The 23014-nt window shown below is 42.2% G+C and overlaps 2 protein-coding genes across 2 annotated transcripts in view; both read left to right on the top strand.

Annotated features, from left to right (window-relative positions):
- The first annotated feature begins 483 nt into the window (after positions 1–483).
- On the top strand, positions 484–9774 carry LOC138203717 (echinoderm microtubule-associated protein-like 1). Its single transcript, XM_069158731.1, has 7 exons — positions 484–687; positions 5037–5222; positions 5935–6064; positions 6946–7047; positions 8487–8518; positions 8680–8706; positions 8966–9774. The coding sequence occupies exons 1-7, from the start codon at positions 501–503 to the stop codon at positions 9238–9240; spliced, it is 939 nt and encodes a 312-aa protein (XP_069014832.1). The 5' UTR covers positions 484–500; the 3' UTR covers positions 9241–9774.
- A 3584-nt stretch (positions 9775–13358) lies between these two features.
- Positions 13359–23014, top strand: part of evlb (Enah/Vasp-like b) — a 46368-nt gene continuing 36712 nt past the window's right edge. The window contains exon 1 of the mRNA XM_069158554.1: positions 13359–13767. Coding sequence (XP_069014655.1) covers positions 13763–13767 — 5 coding nt within the window. The 5' untranslated portion in view covers positions 13359–13762. The remainder of the gene's footprint in view (positions 13768–23014) is intronic.

Raw genomic sequence — 23014 nt, 5'->3', positions numbered from 1 at the left:
TTTGTTTGTAGAGAAGAGTTAAGCAACTTATCTTTCAGGAAGTTAATTTAAAGGCCTTTAATGTGAAAATGTGTTCCCTGTTTACAGCCTCCTTGACCCCTGAAAAACACACACACGCGCACGCACACACACACACACACACACACACACACACACACACACACATACACACACACACACACACACACACACACACACACACACACACACACACACACACACACACACACACACACAGGAGAGATTCCAACTCCCATGTCCTTCCTTGAGCTTCAAATGGTTTACCATGTCCTTAATCTGTCCTCTGAGTGACATCACCCTCCTTCTGCGCCCTCCACACACTCCTCACTGAACAGCAGGAGACAGGGAGGGAGGGAGGGATGGAGGGAGGGAAGGAGGGAAAGCAGGAGGTGGAGGCAACTGTTGCTTTAAGGAAGGTGAATTATCTCAGCAGTGAAGTAAGAGCAGGCAGGATCACGCACACACACTCCGTCAGGGCCATGGCAACGGGCACAGCGGTGGGGGACGCACACATGGAGGAGCTGGTGGACCATGGCCTGGGGATGGAGGAGACGGCCCACGGCCTGGGGATGGAGGAGACGGCCCACGGCCTGCTGAGGAGACCCTCGCTGAAGGAGAGCTACCACAGCGACTCCCTGCTGGCACCAGACACCGACTTCATGACAGGTAGAGTTTACATGACAGAGGGTCAGTTCACCCAAAATACACAAAGATAAGCTCTCACATCGTGCACCATGCAGATGGTTTTTGGTTTTCTTTGGACTGTGGACGAGTTTGTTTCATTTTGTTTGTGATGCTCAAAACAGATTCTCAGAGGGGTACAAGTACTAGAAGTGATCAACAAAACTGAACAAGGCCCTTTAAAGTCTTGTGTATGTCGTGTGGTGTATGAATAGCAAACATCTTTAATTGCAAACCAACAAAAATAGATAACTTCCTGCAACGTATGTAACTGTGTATATGTATGATTTGCAAGTTTAGAGTTTCTCATTTCACTTTTGATCAATCTCCAGAAAAATAGATGAAGAATCCTCCACTGAATAAAAAAAAAAGACTAAACAACTCAACAGGTGTCTGTAATAGAGCGTAATATAGAACATTTTTATGTAGAACTTCAGATAAGATTGTTTGCTGCTCCTACTATAAAAATAAAAATAATAATAATCACACAAAATCTTTTCATGCCAATTTTTGGTCCAATTTTTTTTTCTTTTTTTTTTTAATATATATATACTATAAAACCCTTCGAAAAAAAATCTGTCGCATAATCTCATTGAAAAGCAATTTTTCTGAGCTGTTGGATTGTTGACATTGGCATTATTCGCTCTAAAACAAGATAAACCTGAACACTAATCCCGAATATCGAACTTCTCGCATGCCTCATGGTCAAATTGTGGGCGCTGAGGAATGTGTCTCAGCTGAGGCGATTTAGGGAAATGCCTTGTCCCCTCGGGGATATTAGTATCAGTGGAGTAATATGTGAAGGATTGCTTGTGCACACGTGGCCTGTGTGTGTCAGCATGCGGGGTGCTGATATGAGCAGACAGATGCTGTTCCTTCATTCAAGAAACACCATCTGTGGACGGAGATTAAAACACTCCAACGGCTCTCCATGCTGCAGCTACACCATAATGTATTTTCATTTTGCTAAAATGTATAATACGTTCATGAATTTTAAAACTGCTGGTGCTGTCTCAGCAGTGTGTGAATGTGTGTGTGTGTGTGTGTGTGTGTGTGTGTGTGTGTGTGTGTGTGTGTGTGTGTGTGAGGGAGACACATACACAGACTTTAATGCACGTATTTGTATGTGTTTTGACATTTGCATAAACGGCATCCAGGGATCCTGCCTGGTCTTTGTATGGCCGAGTTAGAGCACAGACAAGAGAGTGTGGATGTAGCCTGAGCTTTGGGCTGCTAATTCCCTTTTACAGCACTCGGATTATGTGCTATTCTAATCCCAATCTAATATGGGGTGTGTGGAGGTGGCACGAGGATGATGTCAAGGCCAGGACGAGAGGAGAAACAGAAGATCACAGGCCTACACAGAATCACAACTCTCCATGAGAGACGGATTACTGCTGGCTGCATGCTTGAATGATCAGACTGAGAGTCTGGGTTGGAACACAAAGAGTTTGAACATTGAGGGACATATTTTACAGCACAGACATTGATGGGGGTTTATTCAGCACCAGTCATCAAGACCTGAACATGCTGATTTAAACATGCAGTGCAGAAATTTTCTCTCCCCCTTCTGCCTGTGAGAGTAAATACAAAAACAGGGTCACTCGGGTACAAGACTAGATAACTGTTCTGAGAGTTACAACCCCCACAAAAATAACTTGTTTCTCTATTCAAATTTCATCCATTCAGTACAATGAAATCTGGAAAGTCCAGTAGAGCAGCACGGTTGAATCATTGATTTGTCATTCTAGTTAGTAAAGAGCTGAAGCATAAATGAGCCGATAACCAACGTAAGTCTCTGGTGTGAGTGATCTGGTCGTAGAGCCTGCCTAGTATTCATTCACCAGACACCAGATTTAAAAAAACTCTTGTGCGTGTTTTATCAGCACTGAATGTGACAGATGTTCATTTATATGTAAAAGTCCTACACTGTAACTTTAAAGTTATTTTTAACAGCATAATATTTAACTAATGATGGTGCCTGTAGTAGTGGATGTTAATTTTATTTTCATCTGACAGCAACTATTTATCCATAACCTTGTGCATTTTATCATAACTGTTCAAACTTAACCATAATTTATTTTTAGCCGTCACTTATATTAAAACCATTAATTTAAGCTGTTTATCCATTGCTTCCTCTAATTTATCTCTAAACCTTTTAACTAAGCCAGCTAATGATTTCAAACCTTTCACTTTTAGCCAAGAAAAATATTAGACATTTTGCTTTTAGTTATTTCAGCAATTATTCATTCGCTTTAGCTAAACATTCAAAATGATTATCTTCTGTATTACTCTTTTTTTAGACATTTCTACTATTCATATCTAAACTTTTAGCTAAAATTTCAGCCATTTTTTTTTATAGCAAATTGAATCATTGCTTTTCTATTTCAACAACGAAGGCCTATTCATCATATTTACCATGTCTATTAATTTTAACTATTAATGTTCTATTTAGCTTTAAAGATTCAGCATCTCAAGCCAACTAGTTGTCACACACAACGTGGTGTCAGGGCCAGTAACGCATCACAATAATGTACTTTGCAATCAAACAGAAATGTCTATTTAATCAAATTAGGTGAGCTTCTTCACAATCTAGCCAGATACCCCCAGGCAACTCGAGAAGTACCCCCTGTAGTACAAGTAAGCTACCTCCCGTTAGGAATCAGTTTATGGACCGGGATTATAAAACTTAATCTGACTGTTTGTCAAAGGTTTTGGCTGAAAACTGCGGGGAAATATTGCTCCTTCTCATAAGTCACTTCATCTTATTCCTGTTTTGAGTGTTTTATGAGCCTTGTGTTCACTGTGAACCTACAAGCATGCCTCTACCTCATATTCAGTATTACTCAGGGAGACTGCTCTATGACCTCTGCAACTCAGTGGACATTTACTGCTGCACAACACGGGAACAGGCCATGTTTCAGATTTATTTCTGCTGCTTCCTCTCTGTGTCTCCATCTCATAGTGACATGGGGTTTATGTGTGGGGGCGGGGTCAAAGAGGCTCAGTCTGTGGGATTAACATTGTACTCTGCATGCACAAACACACACACACACACACACACACACACACACACACACACACACACACACACACACACACACATGTATGTCCAGGCACACACACGCGCACAGACAATTTAGGCTGAATTGAACGACTGCTGAGTTTTTAAGCATTATCAACCCCACCCCCACCTTTATATACACGCACAGAGTAAAGGGCTTAAAGCTTTGTCATACACATCACCGCATCCCAGAGCGTGCCAGCCAGGCAAACCACCAAGGAAACGAAAGGATTGAAACACCATCACCTCCCTGCTGCAGATACTTTACCATTTGGATGCTGTAAACAGAAGCGGACAAGGCACCAGAGAGGCTGATCTGTGAGAGTGTATTTATGTGTGTGTGTGTGTGTGTGTGTGTGTGTGTGTGTGTTTGTGTGACATAAGTGGAGCAAAGGAGATGAGATCTTAGTGGACACCAGCAAGTGGAGGAAAATCAGATGGAGGGAGAGCCAGCCTGTGTGACTGGAGACAGGGGAGGAAAGAGGGGTGAAAGAGTGTGCTCGCAAGAGGAGAGGAAGAGGAGGAAGACGTCCAGGGTGGTGGAGGAAGGCCCACCTGGCCAGCAGAGGCAGCCTGACAACTCTTCACCGTCCAGTGGCTCCCACGGTATCCACCTCTGATCCCTTGTTGTTGTTGTGTTGCACTGGTGATTGTCTGCAGCAACAGAAAGAAGAGTCTAGTAGAACTTGATTGAAGAGATATTGTTGCGTGTTATTGACGGAAGTGCTTTGTTTACATGCTGTTCTGTAATGACAGCTGATGATCTGCTGTGTCCAGCTGTGCCGTGACCTCATTAGCCTGATTTCTGTTCTATCGGCATCAAGAGTGGATGTCAAATAGCTGACTGCATGCATATTTCTTTCTTGCCATCTTTCCCCGCCTCTCTGTTTATGTGGTTATGTATCACATCACCCTCTGAAGCATCAGCTGGTTAACAAGGTCTTTAGATCTGTTTTTGTGGGCTGGCTCTTTGTTTTGTGCTTTTTAATCTGCATGTCTAAACATCTTTAAACTTGGTTTGGAGGCTAGAAAATATTCAGTGGATTTGTGTTTTGTAATGGAGCTCTACCTTTAACGCATATTATCAGTTATGTAATGAAAAGCAAAACAACATAATCTGTGTCCTTGCAAAACCCGTTAGTCTATATCTACTGTTCTTTCTTTCTTTCTTTTTCTTCCTGCTTCCTCTCCTTCACTCATTAGTTCTTTCCTTCCTTTCTTCCTTCCTTCCTTCCTTCCTTCTCACACTTTCTCACTCTTCTTCCCACAGATGACCGCAGCTCAGCAGCCAGCGGTCTGGATGTGGCCGACCGGCTGACCTACCTGGAGCAGAGGATGCAGATGCAGGAAGATGAAATCCAGCTGCTGAAGATGGCTCTGGCTGATGTCCTCAAGAGGCTCAACATCTCTGAGGAGCACCAGGCGGCTGCCGGCAGAAGAGCCTCGGGCGCAAAAGGTGAGCAAACATTTGTGTGTGTGAGCTATTGTCATCATCCACATGTCAGTTGAAGGATTTAAGATATGTCATTCAAAAGAGGACATTGACTTTATGGGATTTTTGATAAAAACGTATCATACCAGTGTCGTTCATTGTATCTCAAGTGCAACTACGAGAACTTGACTATATAATTAGGCAATATTGGTGAAGCCTTAAAAGATTAGTATTTTCATGTTACATAATGCAGAAAAGCTTAGTGATTGGTTTTCTTGACCAATTTTTTGGACTATAAAATGTCAGACGAAGTGAAAACTATTACACTTGACTAAAATCTTTCATGTCCTGAAATTGCTCCTCTTGTTGACTAACAGACATTCAGTAAGCACTTACTCAAAACAAAGAAAAGCTATAAATCCTTATAGCTGAGAAGCAAAAGATACTGATTAATGATTTTAATATATATGTTGACTAATGGGTTCTGATACTTCAAGAATTTAACAGATCTAGTCAATGTGTTTAGTATGCATGGTCTAATACACAAAGAAATGCAAACCCAATTCAGCTATTTCATTTCTCCAAACGGAGTCATTATTTGTGCAGAAAGCAATCAGAACAGTCACAACAATGACCAGAAACTCAGGCCACACAATTAAGATTAAAACTCCTCCTCTTGTGTGTGTGTGTGTGTGTGTGTGTGTGTGTGTGTGTGTGTGTGTGTGTGTGTCCACAGCCAGGCCAGTGTCTCTCACTCTGCCCTCCAGACCGCCCATAGTGACCTCCAGCACTGCTTCTGTGAAGAAGAGCTCAACACTGTCCTCCAGCTCCACAGCCAGGAACTACAGCCCAACACCACCTCTGAGGTAGTATAACACACTGTGCTGCTCCGCATGCGGCCAGGAAGCTGGAGACACATTTCATGAGATTTCATGGCATTTTAAGATGCACTTAGATTATACAAAATCACTTTCATTTTTAGAAAAGTTGTAGCAAATCATGTATTTTCCAAGCATGTTTGAGACAAAACGAGACAAAACACATGATCCTTTTCCAGTTTTGTACAGCGCATACAAAGCTGAAAAATTATGAATGATTTCTTTATCAATCATGGAAACAAACAGGAAAACTACCACAGCTGACGTTGAAGCTTCACTGTTGGATCTAAAGCTTTTTTTCTCATTATCAGACGTGCAAAAGAAATCCGCAGACACCCTCCATTATCTAAGAAACAGCACACATGGATGCTCAGTGATTATTCCAATACTTACCTTTATTTCAAAGCAATTAAGCAGCGAACCATTTCCTGCATATCTCTTCCTCTCAATTACCTTTCAAATGATACTGGCATTAGATAGCATTAGTCAGAGAGCATGATCGGGCCTCTCTATACCTTAATGTGCTGCTGCTACATCTGGGGTATGCTGATATAATTGCAGAGAGAGGTAAATCTCCATTCACATGAGGCTGTCCATTCATTATTAGAAGCACAATCACCATCACAGTCATCATTAGCAACGCTGCTTCATTTCTCTCCACTCACGTCACGTTTTTTGTGCACCATTTAATCTCATTTTACCTTCCGTCTTCCTTTCTCCTCATTCGCTGTCCACTTCGTTTGCTTTTCGTCTTTATTACTTGTTGCGTTCAGTTGCTGTCTTTTCTACCTTTTCTCGAGTGGTTACATCAGAAACATGGACAAGAAAGAAAAAAAAAAATCCTTGACCTCACATTTTCTTTTTCCCAGTGGTGTGAAGAGCCCAGCAAGTAGTGTGAAGGACAGTCCATGTAAGACCCCTAGATCTCGGCCAACTTCTGCAGCCTCCACCTATATGAAACATCAGGAAGGGTAAGGAGCTATTTCTAAATCTCCAATTTAACTTAAAAGACTCTGGTGTTGAGTCGCTGTCCATCATTCAACCCAGTATAATGCTAAAGCATGTAATACACCTGTCAGTCAGCTAAATGGTACAGTGTCACTGCCAGGTAAAGATCATGGTTTGGGTTCAAATAAGTAATTTTACATTTCATACATCACGCAGAAGAAGTCCACAATGACTTTTGCTTTTTCAGAGTCAAACACTGCTCTCCTGGAAGAAAGTCATGTGTCGTTTCAGACCAATCACCCCAAACCTCATTCTCATGTGGACTTCATCTGCCTTTGTACTTTGTCACATGACCTGCCACTTCAACCCTGGTCATACATGGGTATACTGTACTTTTTCATGCCTAAGTGAGGCAAAATGTGACAATGACACGGTATGCTCTAGTAAACTGACGGGTTTATTCCATGCTGATCAAGGTGCAACTGTGACATCACCCATTGGTTAGTGAACTGCCATTCTGAAGCTTCGAGTTCGGCATTTTGGCCCTCGCCATCTTGCTACTTTGGAGCCAGAAGTGACCATATTTGGATGAGCTAGGGACTTGATTTGATTGAGAAATCGGGAACATTATGCCATAAAAACGTGACAGACCATAGGCCTGTCAATCAAATAGACACCCCCCCAAACATACCGTTTTTGAGGCCTAGTGTCTAATTAATGATGGGATTATTTTAGGCTTGAGCACCAGAAAACTAATAAGAAGTGACTTTAGCGAATGACATTAGAATGACTTGTGGAAAAAAGACATTGACTTTGTATTTCATGAGAGAAGTTGAATGGGAGTCTATCCAGCCAGAGCCTTTTTGAAGCCAGCTAGTGGCCGTCATTGGTAATGCAGTTTAAGCACTACCTCATTGGCCTCACTTTTCCAACCCAGAAGCTCAGTCAACTTTTGTATACAGATTATGGGAGTACAGGGCTGTATAATAAAATGTACGTATATAACAATATATCAGTTTTTAAGAATATTTTTTTTTAAATAGTTTCATAATAAAGTCTTACCACCAAAATATTTCTGAGTTACTGTAAATGTCAATTGTTTTTTCTTGCAAACCAGGGCACATAAATTTCCATTGATCTTGGGTCGATTCCTGACCGATCAGCTCACAATCAAATCTCTAAAATTAAATTGAGGTTATTTTCACCCTCAAACATTCTATTTCATGTGAAAGCACCTTGAACCAGAGCAACACGACAACCCCAGAGCAGGCACACGGGACCTTTAACTGTTCAGTCAACCTCCAACTGATGTGTCAGTGCAACACCCTTTATTCTGCTGAAATCTTCCTCACATTTACTGACTTTCTATTTCTGTCACTGCATCTCCTCCTCTGTATGTTTCTCCTTTTCATGTCCTCTGCCGTCTCTGGTACTTCTTCTTTCGCGTTCCTCAATATACCAGCGGCAAGTCCAAGGAGGCTGCAGTAAGTGTAGGTAAGAGAGCACTTTCTCTTTTTTTCATGCTCTATCTGGCAGCATTCATAACAGGAGCATAAGATAGCTGCTGCGTAAATAGCAGAAAGGTTTAAGCCACAGACTGGCAGCTGTTTGCTGCATGTAAATTAACGTGACCCGTCTGTGTTACTCTTGTGCAGGGACAAGGCGTGTGACGCACTGCAAAGGTACGCTTCGTCCCTGAAAAGAAATGAAATACTCAAGTACTGCAATGGGATGTTGAGAGAATTGTGTTTGAGCTCCTATTTTATGTTCATCCTTCATTTTTCACATCTCACCATGACTTGTGTGCCCTCCCTCACCCCTTGCACCCCATATTTTTGTCTTTTGCCCTTTGACCTCTGTCACAACGCTCCTTTCCTATCCACCAACCTCCACTCTGGCCCTTCTCTCACCCTCCTCACCTCATTCTACCACTTCACTTAGTGACTATGCAGATCTATCTGAGCCCCCTCACAAGAAAGACTGGGTCTTCTGAGGCAGCTAAGTCCACGTCCACGGTGCCTGCCAACAGCGGGCCCGTGGCCGCACGGAACCCACCTCAGGCGAAGGGCAGCAGCAAGGCAGAGATGAGGAAGAAAAACCCGTCCTTCACCTTAAACCTGCAAAGAACCACCAGCAGTCAGAGCGCACCGCAGGACACGTCCAGCTACAAAAGCCCCATGAAATCACCCAGCCAGTATTTTCAGATTTGTTATTGACACAAATGTAACCATTTACTCTTTTAACACAGATTTGAGGTTAACATTGCAGGGAAATATTGTATGTCCATGCTATCGAGTCCAAACAAATGATCAATCAATCACTTCATACTGCAAAATATAGACTTTCCTCTTCTGGAATTTTCAGCATTTCTTTTAACATGTTTGAGTAAATCAGCTGTACTGTGTTTTACAGCACTGTCATTTTTTTTTCTGATGATAGTGTGAAAGCTTGAGTGCATTTTTAGCTTGTTCAGAGGCCGCAGCGTAGTTGTAGCTCCGTTTGTTGCATGCTGGTACCTGCATATTGTGAATGCCTATGTTTACTGTCGACGTTTTCTCTCCGTCACTGCACAAAGAAGCTGCCGAGTGTGTGATCGGCGAGCGTGCGTTGTAAGAGGGAAACTGTGTTTGGTGTCTTTGAATGTGCGTCACTGAGTCTGTTTCCACATGTGTTTGCGGTTGTGTGTTGTAGTTGATGTTCCACCTTTTAGATCCCTCCTTCGATAATATTCATTACGTACCAAAACAAAATCCCCAAAACTCATTTTAAGGAGAAACAATAAAAAAAAATATGATTCCAAACAGGATGGCTTCTTGTATTATCCACTACATGAGTGTGTGTATGTGGCAGGCTGATGTCGGCTGTCATATTAAACTCAAGAAGAAGCCTGACTTCATAAAGAGTACTTTCTATTCGAGCAGAGATCACGTTGCCCTGTGCGCTGTAGTTTCCTGGCATGGTTAAGTTCAATCAGCCCCATGCAGAGCGGGAGAAGTGCAGTGATGCTAAAGCACTGCTCTGATGAAAAAGTGACAAGGTGGAACAACAAATGGGCACTGAAAACTTAATGAGCATGAAATTGCTGAAAATCATATGGCGTGACCTTTTCAGTTGGATGAACATTCAAGTGAACAATTCAGGAAAACACCGGAGCTGTGCAAAAGTTTCCACCCCAACTGTGAACTCTTCTAAATTAACTCTCAAGATTTGATTCAGTCCAGTCAAAAGCAGATGTTAAGGTAGATTAAAATTGTTCTGGTATAGTGATCAGGCAGCACAGTGTTCCCTCAGGTTCCTGTCTTGTTACAGTAATGTACACTTTTTGAAACTGGACTGATGAGATGCATTAAGTAAGAAAAAAAGCCATTCATCCTGACAAAACCTTGATCCTAAACCCGTGATGCATGTGTTCAGAGCTGCAGCGCCCTCCTGTGGAGACAAAGACAACAGACACACAGAGTTACAACAGTGATCTTGAAAGAAAAGTAATTTCCTGTGGGTGTTAAAAGTTGCACCACCACAGCCATATTAACGAAATTAAAAAGTCAGGTCAATCATTATTATATATCAATTATTATATGACATTGTATATCAATATCATTAAATTGCCTCAAAAGGCTTTACAATAGATACATCATATCATACACTCTGTCCTTAGACTTTAAATCTAGATAAGAAAAAAAAATCCTCCCCAAAAACCCTTTAACTAGAAAAAAAAAACCCAGAAGAAACCTCAATAAGGGCAACTAACAAGGACTGTTGTGTGTGCAGCTGTTGCTTTAGAGACAGTGCAGAATAGACAGAAAAGAGGGGAATTATCAAATCTAATCCAGGTTCGGTGAGGAGACTGGTTAATCTATCACTCGTCTGCACAGACAAGAAATATCCACCCCGAATTACATTTACAACAACAGGTTTAATTAGAACACAATACAATAACCAATACTACAACAAATTGACAATTCCACACATTAAAAAGTGACCAAGCAGGTAATCTGAAAATCAAAAACCTCTGAGAGCTCAGGAATAAATGAAATTGAAAAAAAGTATAAAAGAAAGAGTTGAGTTCTCAAATGTCCTACCTGTGCACAAACAATGTCCAGCGAAATGGACTCCAGGTGAACTGTGATGTCCAGCTGAGATGAGGATTCTCTCAGGTGAAGGTAGCCGGTAAGATGGATGAAGATGGGGTGAGTGGTGGCAGGCAGGACGATGGATGGACGGTACCTCTGGTTCCAACGAAGAAGCTATTCCAAAAAAAGGAAAACAGCCTATGCACATGTGCAGGACAATAGTTCATTACTAATTCAATTTACTCAACTGGCCCTGCAACCCGCATGGCTGTAAACATCACACACAATATAACAACTAATTAGCGAACATGCATAACTCAAGGCATTCAATTACAATCATTACATCTTCATGAATGTTTTTTATATCACCTTCAGATTTATCCTGACTGTTTTTTGGTTTTTTTTTTTGTAAAATACACAACTTACTTCTAAATATCGTCGAGCATTCCTGCTAACGAAGCTGGCATGCAACAGGGGGAAAAAAGCATTGAACTTCAATAAACTCACCAGGATATCAAATGTTCAAAGTTCTAAGGATCTGTTGGCGAAACTGCAGCTCTTCAATGGCTCGTCGTTCAACATTCAATTTAAAGCTGTTTACTTTTCTTTAGCGGAATCTGATTCATCTTTTCCTGCTCACAACTCCTACCATAGACGACGGAAAAACAAAGATCCTCTATTGAGAGAGGGATGATCACTTCTATCGATCTCTGTAACAAAGATGATATATTAAAGAAAAGATGGACTCTCTCAGCACTTTTCTGTGTACAGAGGAAAACGGCTATGTGACAACCAGTCGACCTTACTTAAGGGGACAGTAACATAGTTCCAAAACAGAATAATTAAGATCCCAGATTAAATTATTCTGGTTACATGTGCACATTACCATTGTAAATTCATAGGATGGACAACCAGGGTGACGACATTATAAATTATAATCTCAAAATAAAAGTTCTTTCGTAATACAGACTTCACTTCTACATCACAACTAAAGCCAACAGATGGGAGCATGGATAGGACCTGAAAGTGGATCCCCAGCACCACGTGGACTACAATGGAAACGCTTAAGGTCTTTGGGAATTAGGAGGACCTCTGCTGGTGAGAAGGTAAACTGCAGCCGGCTTGATTTTAATGCTTGAGGTCTTAATTCTAAAATGGAGCAATTGGATATTAAACAACTATATTTAGGATTAGAAGCAAAACAAAAACATACGTTTAAATGTATTTAATGATATTAAATTGCTTGTTGGCAGTGATTCTGCCTGAAATGCATCTTTTAACACAGCAAACAGATTTTGTGGTTAATAAATGTGCAAAAAAAAAACCCTTTAGACCTTTACGTCTTTCATGTGGAACCGGCTGCACACTATTGGGAACCAAAACACTCCTCCCGTACAGATATTATAGGAAACTGTAACTGCATTATCTGGAACATCCAACTCATTGTTGGCTTTAGAATAACGTAATACACTTTCAGAACATATCGGACGATTGCTGCAAACTATAGGATGTAGTATTCCCGACCAACGGGCTAGGGCCTCAGCTCTGGAGCTTTGAGTGAGCCTGTCTATCGTCCATGTTCTAGAAACAGTAGCAGCTGGCTGATGCAGACATGAGACAGATGTTGTAGCCGGTCAGTTCTGCCTGCTGACATGTGTGTGTGTGTGCCAGATACACTGTCATTTTAAACTGTAGGTTATACAGGTCTTTTTTTCTTTTTCTTTTACTCTGTAAGACTGCATGTTGGGATGTCTCATCAGTCAGATCCATCAGTCGGAGGTAAACCAAATGGGATGTAGCCTAATTTCTTATGTGGAGTATTCTGGAAATGTTACATTGAGTTTAAGTGTAGATACAGTGTTCAAATAAGGAAATAACACCACATGCACACCCTATCATCACACAGTAATATATGCTGATACTATTTCTCAGGGTCTTAAAGGCTTAAAGTATTTATGGCTTTTTATCCAATCACATTACTAATATTCCCGTGAGATTGTAGGTTTGCTGTGAAATAAAAATAATTCTAGGATTTAGGACAGAGGCTGTTATAATTGTTTATAAAATATACATATTTTTTTTCATTTTGACAACTTTTTTTCCCCTCAAAGAAGACAGATGTGAATTTGATTTGTCCACCTGCCTGCAGAGCTGCTCCATCACCGGACTGAGGGCGCTACAGTGCAGGAAACACAGCAGCGAGGCATGAATATTTCAGCAGCCTTGCTCTCTCCCTCTCACTCTGTGTTTGTGCCTCTCTCTCTCTCCATCCAGCCTCCCAGTGGTTGGAGGCAGGAAAAGATGGCACCTCGGACGCCGCTGTCAGCCACTCCGCCCGGCTTCATGTCCTTCGGAAAGCGGCGTGCTGCGCTCTGAAATGGCTCCGACCGAAACGGCAGACGTCCAGGGGGCATTTCTTTTTTAAAAGGCAGACCTGAAAACTGTGGGCATCCGAGTAGCATTTTTCCCCACACCCTGTCGCCTTTTCCACCCTCAACATCTGCCCATCCAGCCGGCTGCAAGCCTCGCTGTTTTCTATTTAAACACCCAGAACTGCTGCTGCCGGATCCGGATCGTTTTTTTTTATTCGACCTGAACTTTCAGGACAAAACACCGAGCTGATAGAAAACATTGCTGATTTCATTCAAACGGACGGCAGAGGACGATGAGGTAAGCAAAAGCATGCGTTGGTTCCCTTTGCTGCACAAAAGGCGCAGACTGCTGTGATTCTCACTGCGCAGTATTCTGGCATATACAGGATAAGCCAAACATCCTATTACCGGGCATACTGTCGCTTTTCATTCAGAGGCCTGTGACGTGCATGTCACCGCAGCGCAATAGGTGTGTGTGTGTGTGATCTACGGGACCACGCGCTTCTATTGACCAGCAGGTCACCTGTTGGCCGATGAATCTGAACCTTTAAGAGCTTCGGGCTTTGATATGAAACCAGTTAACATCTCTGACTCCAGCTCACGTGGAGTTCGTCTGCGGAGAAAAGTAGGTGTTGTCATGGAAACCGGACTACACGTGTAAAACTGCATCTTTACAGTGTATTGCCTACTTGACACACATCTGATCTCTGCATTTACAAAGCATATATATCGTAACACACCCGTGTGTGTGTGTGTGTGTGTGCGTCCGCGCGCGCGCGTGCGTGCGTGCACCGATAAGAGGAGAGACCTGAACGGTATGCACGCTCACACACCTTCCTGTCTGGGAACCAATCAGCTCCGAGTATTCGTCAGAGCGTCCAGACGCGACTCTGTCAGGGATGCAAGCACCGGGTTTACTGGCTGAGAGGAGCAAGAGCCTATCAGGTAAAAGGTTACTGGCAGGCAGTCACACCCTCCATCCAATCAGCTGCGTGGCTGCTGCTACACAAGAGGTGGGTGAGGCACCAGCAGTTGGCACAGGTTCACCATGAACAGGAGAAACCATGAGCTGACACTAATTGCTGTTGGCATCAAAATTGAGAGAGTGGGTGAGTATGCGAGTGTGTGTGTGTAGTACTAATACTCTTGTCATGGGAACCTGAATCTGCGGACTCAGTCACATTGCAGGGGGATGTCTTCCATCTAGGTTGGAGACTGGGGTTAAGGCCAGGGTGAGGGGTAGGTTTGGGGTCAAACAAGTTGTAGTTATGGTTGGGGTAGGTCTCCAGTAAATGAAGTGAAAATGTAATGTAACTGATGGAAATATGATTTTGTTCGTGTGTGAGTTTTTCTCAAGGTCAGAGTGGGACGTTGCCACCAGAGTGTCTTACTGAAAAAGTGGCGTCCACTTTTTCAGTATTGTTGTCTTTATTGTTGCTTTTTCTCCATCATTTCAGCTGTCTTCTACTGACGAGACCAAAACAAAAAAAATGCATTTCATCATGCACATCCACAGCATCCTGAAAAATTAAGCATTTTATTATAGGCATACTTCCTCCTTTGTCACCTGCTTACTATTTTGTCACTATTTGTCCAAAATAGTTTTACTGCAGTTTTACGATGTAGTATAATGTTCCAATGCAGCTTCATTCTTGCAATTTGAAGAAACTGAACCTCATCAACACCTGACTGCAAAATACGAGCGAGGACGAGGTGTAAACAGATCATTAAACCCTCACAAGTCAAACAAGCGTGAGCAGAGTCGTTGTATTTTGATGTGAACCACCCTGACAAGCTTTCTGCTAATGCACTTGTCAGTTTTGCACTCGTCTGACAGCCATTTAAACACACAGCACATCCTGTGCTGTATGGAGGTGCTCTGTAGGTGGCAACATAGACTGTGACTCACACCAGAGCCACCACTTCAGTGGAGTTTGTTTGGGCTCATCAGGATGCATGCGAGTGTGTCTCTGCTTATCAGTGTTTGGGTTGAATCTCTACAAGTTTGCGTGTCTCCAGATCTGCAAGACTGAACAAGTATCATTGGTTTTGCTGGTTGTTTGTGGGACAGTTGGTTTGTTAGTTTGCTGTGCTGCTGGTGTATGCATGTTAATAAGATGCAAATATTTGTTTTGTGCTGTGGTTTAATGCTGTGAGCTGCAGTTCAAACACACATCAGTCAGATTTATTCAAGTTTTTTTTGTGTGTGTTTGTAAAGGTCAAAGGTTTATATATATATATATATTCTCTTACATCATATAAATCCCCCTCTAGGTATCTTCTAGAATTCTTGAATTTTTCATATTTCATCTATTCTAAACATTTGAATTGGGTTGTAAAATCAATGAAGGTTCACGCTTCACATTGCAATATCTAGTACTGTTTTTCCTTTTCTCAATTACTGAGAGGATCCAAAGCTTAAATGCACCGCTGTCACTGTATCTGTTTCTCATTTATCAAGATTAGTCGTATTAGTTTAGATTATTTCCAGCTGTGGAGAGGTGGAAGGTGCTGAAAGTTTCTGGGGGAGAAATCCTGGGACAGTAAAGCCTGGGTTGGCGATTCTCGTCTTGGTTTTGGTTCGAAGGACTGATCCTTGGCTTGATGGAGCCCGTCTGTTGGATTCCTTTTCAGTCTCCCGCTTATTGATTTCTAGACTGTGATTTTCAAAAGGCAGCAGCTTGTTTTCTGAGTTCATCTTCTCGTCTGACCCGACACCACAAGCGGTGCACTTGTTTGCTTTATACACTAAAGTATTTAGAAATGAAACCACACACCTGATAAGTCTGCCATCTTTTTCGTGAACAAATCAATCTGAAGTTCTAGCTTTTGAAATATGATTTAGACATGATGTCAATTGAATGTTTTGGGGGTTTCAACAATTTCTGGACCTCAACTTGAGGTTAGAGAAACTGTAATGAGCATCAGTCATTAACAAAAAGACAGATTAACTAGTACAGAAACAGTTTTGATCAGGCAACCCTGCTGCTCACCCTGAACTGTAGTCCTAATATGCTATCTTGACTATATTGAGTTATTTCTCTTGACATCTTTAAAAACCCTTAAGAACACTGAAAAGAAATGACTGTTTTCTGCTTTGTTTCAGATCCTGACATAAATCTCTTATTATTGGATAATCCTATTTCACAAAGCAGAATATTATTCATTTTACCCACAATTAATCTTTCTAAAACAATTCTAGATTTTTCCCTTGTTGCCTTTGTTGTACTATCTATCCCATGAAGCTAACCCAAAGCAAGGTTGAAATATTATACACAAGTAATTATATAACTGTTAACTGGAGGTTTTGCTCATAACTGCACACGTGTCCTTTAGATCGAGTACTAAGAGGAAGCCTCTTTGCACCATTTACCTACATGTTAAGGAGCCTATACAGTTACTGAATGATAACGTTTGCTTGTGAATGACCCGGCCCAGACATTTGACAGCAGGACTGATGTGTGGTCCAGCCTGTGGCCTCCACCACCTCCATGTGTGCAGAATGGACTGGTTTCATTCAGCTCTCAAAGTGAATGTGGCCTCTATTGATCCTCTATCAATAATGCTGACTGATGTGTATTGACAGGAGCAGTTGGTGGTATGTTTGTGACCCACATGAAGACCAACATTAGTAGTAACTGAGTGCTGAATGAATGGAGGACAAGGGCAAACGCACAGAGGGAAAGTCAGTCCTAGATGTTCATTCATACCAACAGGCAGCCGAATGCTAGTGCACACTGACTATTGTTGTGCAGTCGGTGTGTATAAGAGCAAAAGAGGCTTCAAAGAAGTTGGCGGTGTGGGAGGACAATGTGCATTTCCATAATACACTGACATTGTAAACCCATAGTCAGCGCATCTGGTGCCTGTCCTGAAATAAATCATGGAAATGTCGGAGTTTATTGTCCTGCTGTTGCAGGGAGTATAGTGAGCACAGGTGGAGGTCAGATTTCCCTCAGTTCATTTTTCTCACTGCACAGCTGTGAGCTTTGAAGTTGTACAGGTGTGTGCTCTCAATTACACGCATATTATAGGTACAACCGTAAAGTGTAGGTATTTTCTCATTCTGCTGCAGACATGTTATCGAGGATTCAGTCGTCTCAGGTTTCCTCAACATGGTGGAAACATGTCAGTGTGCTTTAAAACAGGTCTAACATCAGCTTTCTGGGTTATAAGGCTTCATGCCTGAAAAACGCTGGTGATTAGTTAAAATGTTCCCTCTGGCTTTATGTAGAGCGTCTTTGCTATTGTCACTGTTTTCAACAGTTGGCAAATGAACTGCTGTGGTTGAGTCTCACCGCTCTCATCCGTGTCATGACCACACCACCCGCCCAGCTCCAAACAGCACAAAGACAAAGTTATTGACTATCTTTGTGAAGCCTTTAGCAGCTTAGGAGCTGCACGTGTCTCAAGAGTTGGTGGAAACCAAATTGAAGACTCAAAGCTGAACTGATGAGATATTGGTGGCCAAAGATCAAAGATCACTGTGACCTCCCAAAACACGTTTGTGGCCATAACTCAAGAGTTAATATGCTAATTATGACAAAACTGTGCATAAATATCTAATAGGAGGAACTAGTGAAGTGGACATTTTATATCCCAAAGGTTAAATGTCAACTTCACTGTGACATCACAATGTTTTGCAAAATACTTTTCTGACCATTATTTAACACCATAACTTAACCATAACCATAATCTTGAAACTGTGCTGATTGTATCGATCCTCTGTGCTGTTGGGTTGAAGTTGTGTGAAGCATCTGCATTTTCAGAATATGTTGCTTCTTTGCACCAATATCCATATTTGAAACATTGTCTACTGTCAATCAGCTGTATTGGCCGAACATAAACATCAAACAAAAAGTTTGGAAATTTGTGTTTGGTAGATTATTTCTCTGTTGTAACAATGCTTCTTGGCAATAAATTGTATACCGTCGGAAAGCCCGTTAATTTCCCTTTTAAACGGTGCACCGTTTGTAAGGAACATGCATTTGTGGGATGAGCAGCACAGCTGAGTATGTGGGTTGCGCCCATGAAAAATTTGCCAAATCTTCTCTGACAATGCCAAACAGCTTAATCTGCTGTTGCTATTGACTCTTGTTTTGAGCTTTCGGTACCCCCAGGTGCTGGCAATCAGGTGCCTGATTGGCAGTGAGTCCAGATTCTACCAGATTCTGCCTACGGAAGTCGGATCGTAGGGTCAAAGTGTGGAGGAGACGGGGAGAATGCTCTGCTGATTGCTGCACCGATAAAGTAACACCTTTTGGTGGAGGCAGTGTGATGGTGTGGGGCGGCATCTCCATCACTGGAAAAACGAGGCCTGTCTTCATTGGAGGCAATCTCAATGCAGAGAGATATCGAGATGCGATTCTGCAACCAGTGGCAATCCCATTTCTCCACAGTCTGGGACCGAACTCCATCCTCCAAGATGACAACGCTCGCCCCCGCAGAGCGGGGTTTATCAGAGACTACCTCCAGAATTTGGGAGTAGAGAGAATGGAATGGCCTGCCAACAGTCCTGACCTCAACCCAATTCAACACTTGTGGGATCAGCTTGGGCGTGCTGTTCGTACTAGAGTGACCAACACAACCACGTTGGCTGACTTGCGACAAATCCTGCTTGAGGAGTGGAATGCCATCCCACAGCAGTGTGTGACCAGGCTGGTGACCAGCATGAGGAGGAGGTACCAGGCTGTTGTGGCCGTGTATGGTTCTTCCACACACTACTGAGGCTCCTGACTGTTTGTTAAATGAATAAATTGTAAAATTGCCAATATGTCTTGTTTCTTCCTTGTTACTGATAGACTTCAATCATCCAATCCACCAAACAACACCAAACAAGAGTCAATAGCAACAGCAGATTAGCTGTTTGGCATTGGCAGAGACGATTTGGGAAATATTTCATGGGCGCAACCCACATACTCAGCTGTGCTGCTCATCCCACAAATGCATGTTCCTTACAAATGGTGCACCGTTTAAAAGGGAAATTAACAGGCTTTCTGACGGTATACAATTCATTGCCAAGAAGCATTGTTACAACAGAGAAATAATCTACCAAACACAAATTTCCAAACTTTTTGTTCGATGTTTATAAACACATACAACGAATTTGACTGTTTTTGTTTCTCTTAATGAATTTACACAATAATACAGTGGACATACAGCACAACAAGAGCAAAGCTAACAGCATCAAGTCCAAATATCCAATATCCAAAAATTAAATGTGTAATTATTGAAATATTTTTTATTTAAATACCTAACAAGTCTTCACAACGTATCCAGTTCACTAGTCCAACACAGAAAGACAGACAACCATTCACGCGCACATTCACACGTACAGCCAATTTAGAATCACCAGTCAGCCTACTTGCATGTCTTTGAACTGTGGAAGGAAGCCCGAGTACCCACCAAAACAATTTTGTAGTATTTTAATACAGGCTTGAGTCTTCCAACTAAAAGCTCCAAAAAAACGATGATCTTTTTATTGTCTGTCTTCACCGTCTCAGTTATTTTGCACTTGCCAGCTTCATCATAAAACAGATTTTGTGAATGTGGCAAGAAGAAGCCTGTAGATCTATGACAAGCAAGCAGCAGTGGTGCAGCTGTGACAGCTTGTTCTTCCATTTCTCTGCTTGCTCAGGGAAAAATGTATGGTCTCCCTGTTACTTGTATATATTTATAAACTGCAGACGATGTAGCCTACAGATTGCGTAATGATGCCTGAGCACGATCCTGCTGCCACATCACATCTGTGTGTCTTACGGCCTGACAAAACAACAACTTAAAATGGAGAAGGATGTTGCACATTACGATGGATGCAGTGTCAGGTGTGAGGTCGCGTGTCTCGTCTCTGTTGTGAATCTGAGTAATAACGGTGCATTTTAGGTGACAGTAGTGTGGTTTATGAGTCATAATTATGCACACTGAGGCATCCAGAGGCAGAGTGGGAAGGCTGATCTACACAGACACTTGTGTGTGTGTGTGTGTGTGCGTGCGTGCGTGCGTGCGTGCGTGTGTGTGTGTGTGTGTGTGTGTGTGCATGTGAGAGAGAGAGAGAGAGAGAGAGCGAGAGATGATCAAATCTTTGTGAATGAGAGGGAAATCACTCCCCTCCCCCCTCTGTTTCTCCTCTGCCAGTTCCCATTGGTGTGTAATTAAAATGTTCAGCTAATGTGAGTCAGACTTTAATGTGTGTGCGTGCTGCACGTGCACATGTATGTGTATTTGTTTGCAGCTCAAATTCAATCCCGCAGCCGGAGAGGATGAGCTAGTGTGAGTTAACCGAGAAGGCGGGAAACGTCAGAGATCTTTAAGCTCCTCTCTCACTCGTTTAATCCCTTTTCTTTCTGCACCTCACTTCACTTTGTGTGGCGTGACTGCATACAGGTGGATTTTGGGTCTTGAGGGGCTGAAGAGGGTGGGAAATGAGATTGGATTATACATAGTAACATTTGACTGGACAGCTAGAAAGAACATACATTGTAATCTGTATATATTTGGACAGTGACACAGTTTTCTGTTCGTCTGGCTCTGTACTCTGTACTGGGGTCGTAGGATTAGAAATCAAACAAGGACAAGTCAAAGAGCCAGATGGTCAACTGTGTAGAATCATAACCATTTTCAGCCCCACAATTTAGGTACAACTGTGCGATTTTTACAGTGATCTCAAGGTCAAATGTTAATTTATTAATTTGTGTTCACGCCAGTAAAGCAAACCATCATAAAACGGATAAATCCAAACAAATCAGTCAGAGACAGTCAAAATGTGTATATGTTGAAGTCAGCTAATCAATTGTTTGGTTCTGGTCATAGAAACTAGAACAGTGAATGAAAGAGTTACAAAGATGTGGAAACCCCTTTTGGCAGATAGAACAAAATACTCAGTAAAAGATGAAAACCTGCGTTGAAAACATTTTTGTCAATATGTTTTTTTGCAGACACCTGCCAACCAGTAAGAAACTGGGACTTGCTGGGGCGATAGTGCTTTATTTTAAAAGCACTATTTGTAACTGATTAAAAATATGCTTAAAGCATTGCAGATTAAATTTTAAATGGATTAACTGCCATTTTTTTGCCCATTAATATGCACTTGTTAACACTTGTGGGGTTCTTGGTCACCTCATTGACTAAGACCCTTCCTGCTCGGTTACTCACTTTATCCAGACGACCAAGGAGTCCTGGTGGTTCCAAACTTCTTCCATTTTACAATTATTGAGACCATTGTGCTCCTGGGAACACTCAAAGCTTGTCTATGCCTTACTACACTTTTATCACTGAGGTCTACAGAGAGTTTCTTGGGCTTCAAGGCTCGTTTTTTTTGTCCTGAAATGTAGTGTGAATTGGATCTTTATATACACAGGTACATATGTCCAGTCATTTTGTTTTGCGACAGGTGGGCTCCAGTCTAGCTCTGGACACATCACGTAGATCAGTTAAGCAAACGGGATGTACCATTAAATAGGAGATTTCAGGTTTTTATTTCTAATAAATTTGTAACAAATTAAGGAAATGTTTTCACTTTTTCATGATTTTATTGCAGTTATTGATTTTAGATTATTGCGCACGGTTGTATCCATTTAAGATTAAGGCTACAGCAGAACAATGTGTAAAATGCAAAGGGGGACTGAATATTTTCTGCGTTCAATCAGAGGCAACAGAGCTCCTTAAAGTGTATGTTTTGAGTGACAGCAACAGGAGTGTGTGTGGTTATCTTCCCACAAAACACTGTCGGTTTCACGTGACTAAACACACTCAAGTCTGTCATCTACCTCCTTTTGTCCATCCTGCAGCAGCATTTTTCTGTTTCCAGCTTTGCTGTGATTCACACATTTTCTCCCCCAAAGCTCTGTCACACTCCTCTCTTCTGAGCCTCTCTCTCTCACACTCTCACACTCTCTCTCTCTCTCTCTCTCTCTCTCTCTCTCTCTCTCTCTCTCTTTAACACACACACAGATGCACACAGTCATGCTGTGTGTCAGACAGAAGGCCATCCCTCCTGCTGTATGCTAATAGCCGGATTGCAGTTGCACTTGGACTTGGCTGCACCATCTCTCTCTCTTTCTCTCTCTCTCTCTCTCTCTCTCTCACACACTTACACACATGTACTCAGCAAAAGCAGAGTTGTGTAGTTTAGTATTAGAGTACAATCTGCTGCAGGGGTCCAACCTGAGATGGAGATGGAGAGGGAGAGGGTGAGGGAGAGAGAGATGGAGAGAGAGAGGGATGGGGGATGGGGATGGCTGGATGTTCTTTTACCCTTCCTGTTCCTGTTCTGCCTCTCCTCTTTTTGCTCTCCATCTTTTGCTCTCTCCTCCTCCCTCCCCCACATTATTGCCCTCCCCCTGGCTTTATCCCTCTCTCCCTCCCTCTCTTTCTCTCTCTCTCTCTCTCTCTCTCTCTCTCTGTCTCCCAGGTATTTAACTCTCTACATGTCCGTCCATCTGTCTACTCCTGTGCCCTCCCCACATTCCACCTATTTATTTATTTTCACTCGACCTTCTTGTCATCTGTTGTTTATTGTAGGATCATTTCCATGACCTTTCCCATCT

This window comes from Embiotoca jacksoni, unplaced genomic scaffold (assembly GCF_022577435.1).
Source record: "Embiotoca jacksoni isolate LCO1_2020_lvr unplaced genomic scaffold, fEmbJac1.0.p SCAF_23, whole genome shotgun sequence".
In the NCBI taxonomy this organism is placed as follows: Eukaryota; Metazoa; Chordata; class Actinopteri; family Embiotocidae; genus Embiotoca; species Embiotoca jacksoni.
Note: the sequence above shows the minus strand (reverse complement) of the source record. Positions and strands in the feature narration are given on the sequence as shown.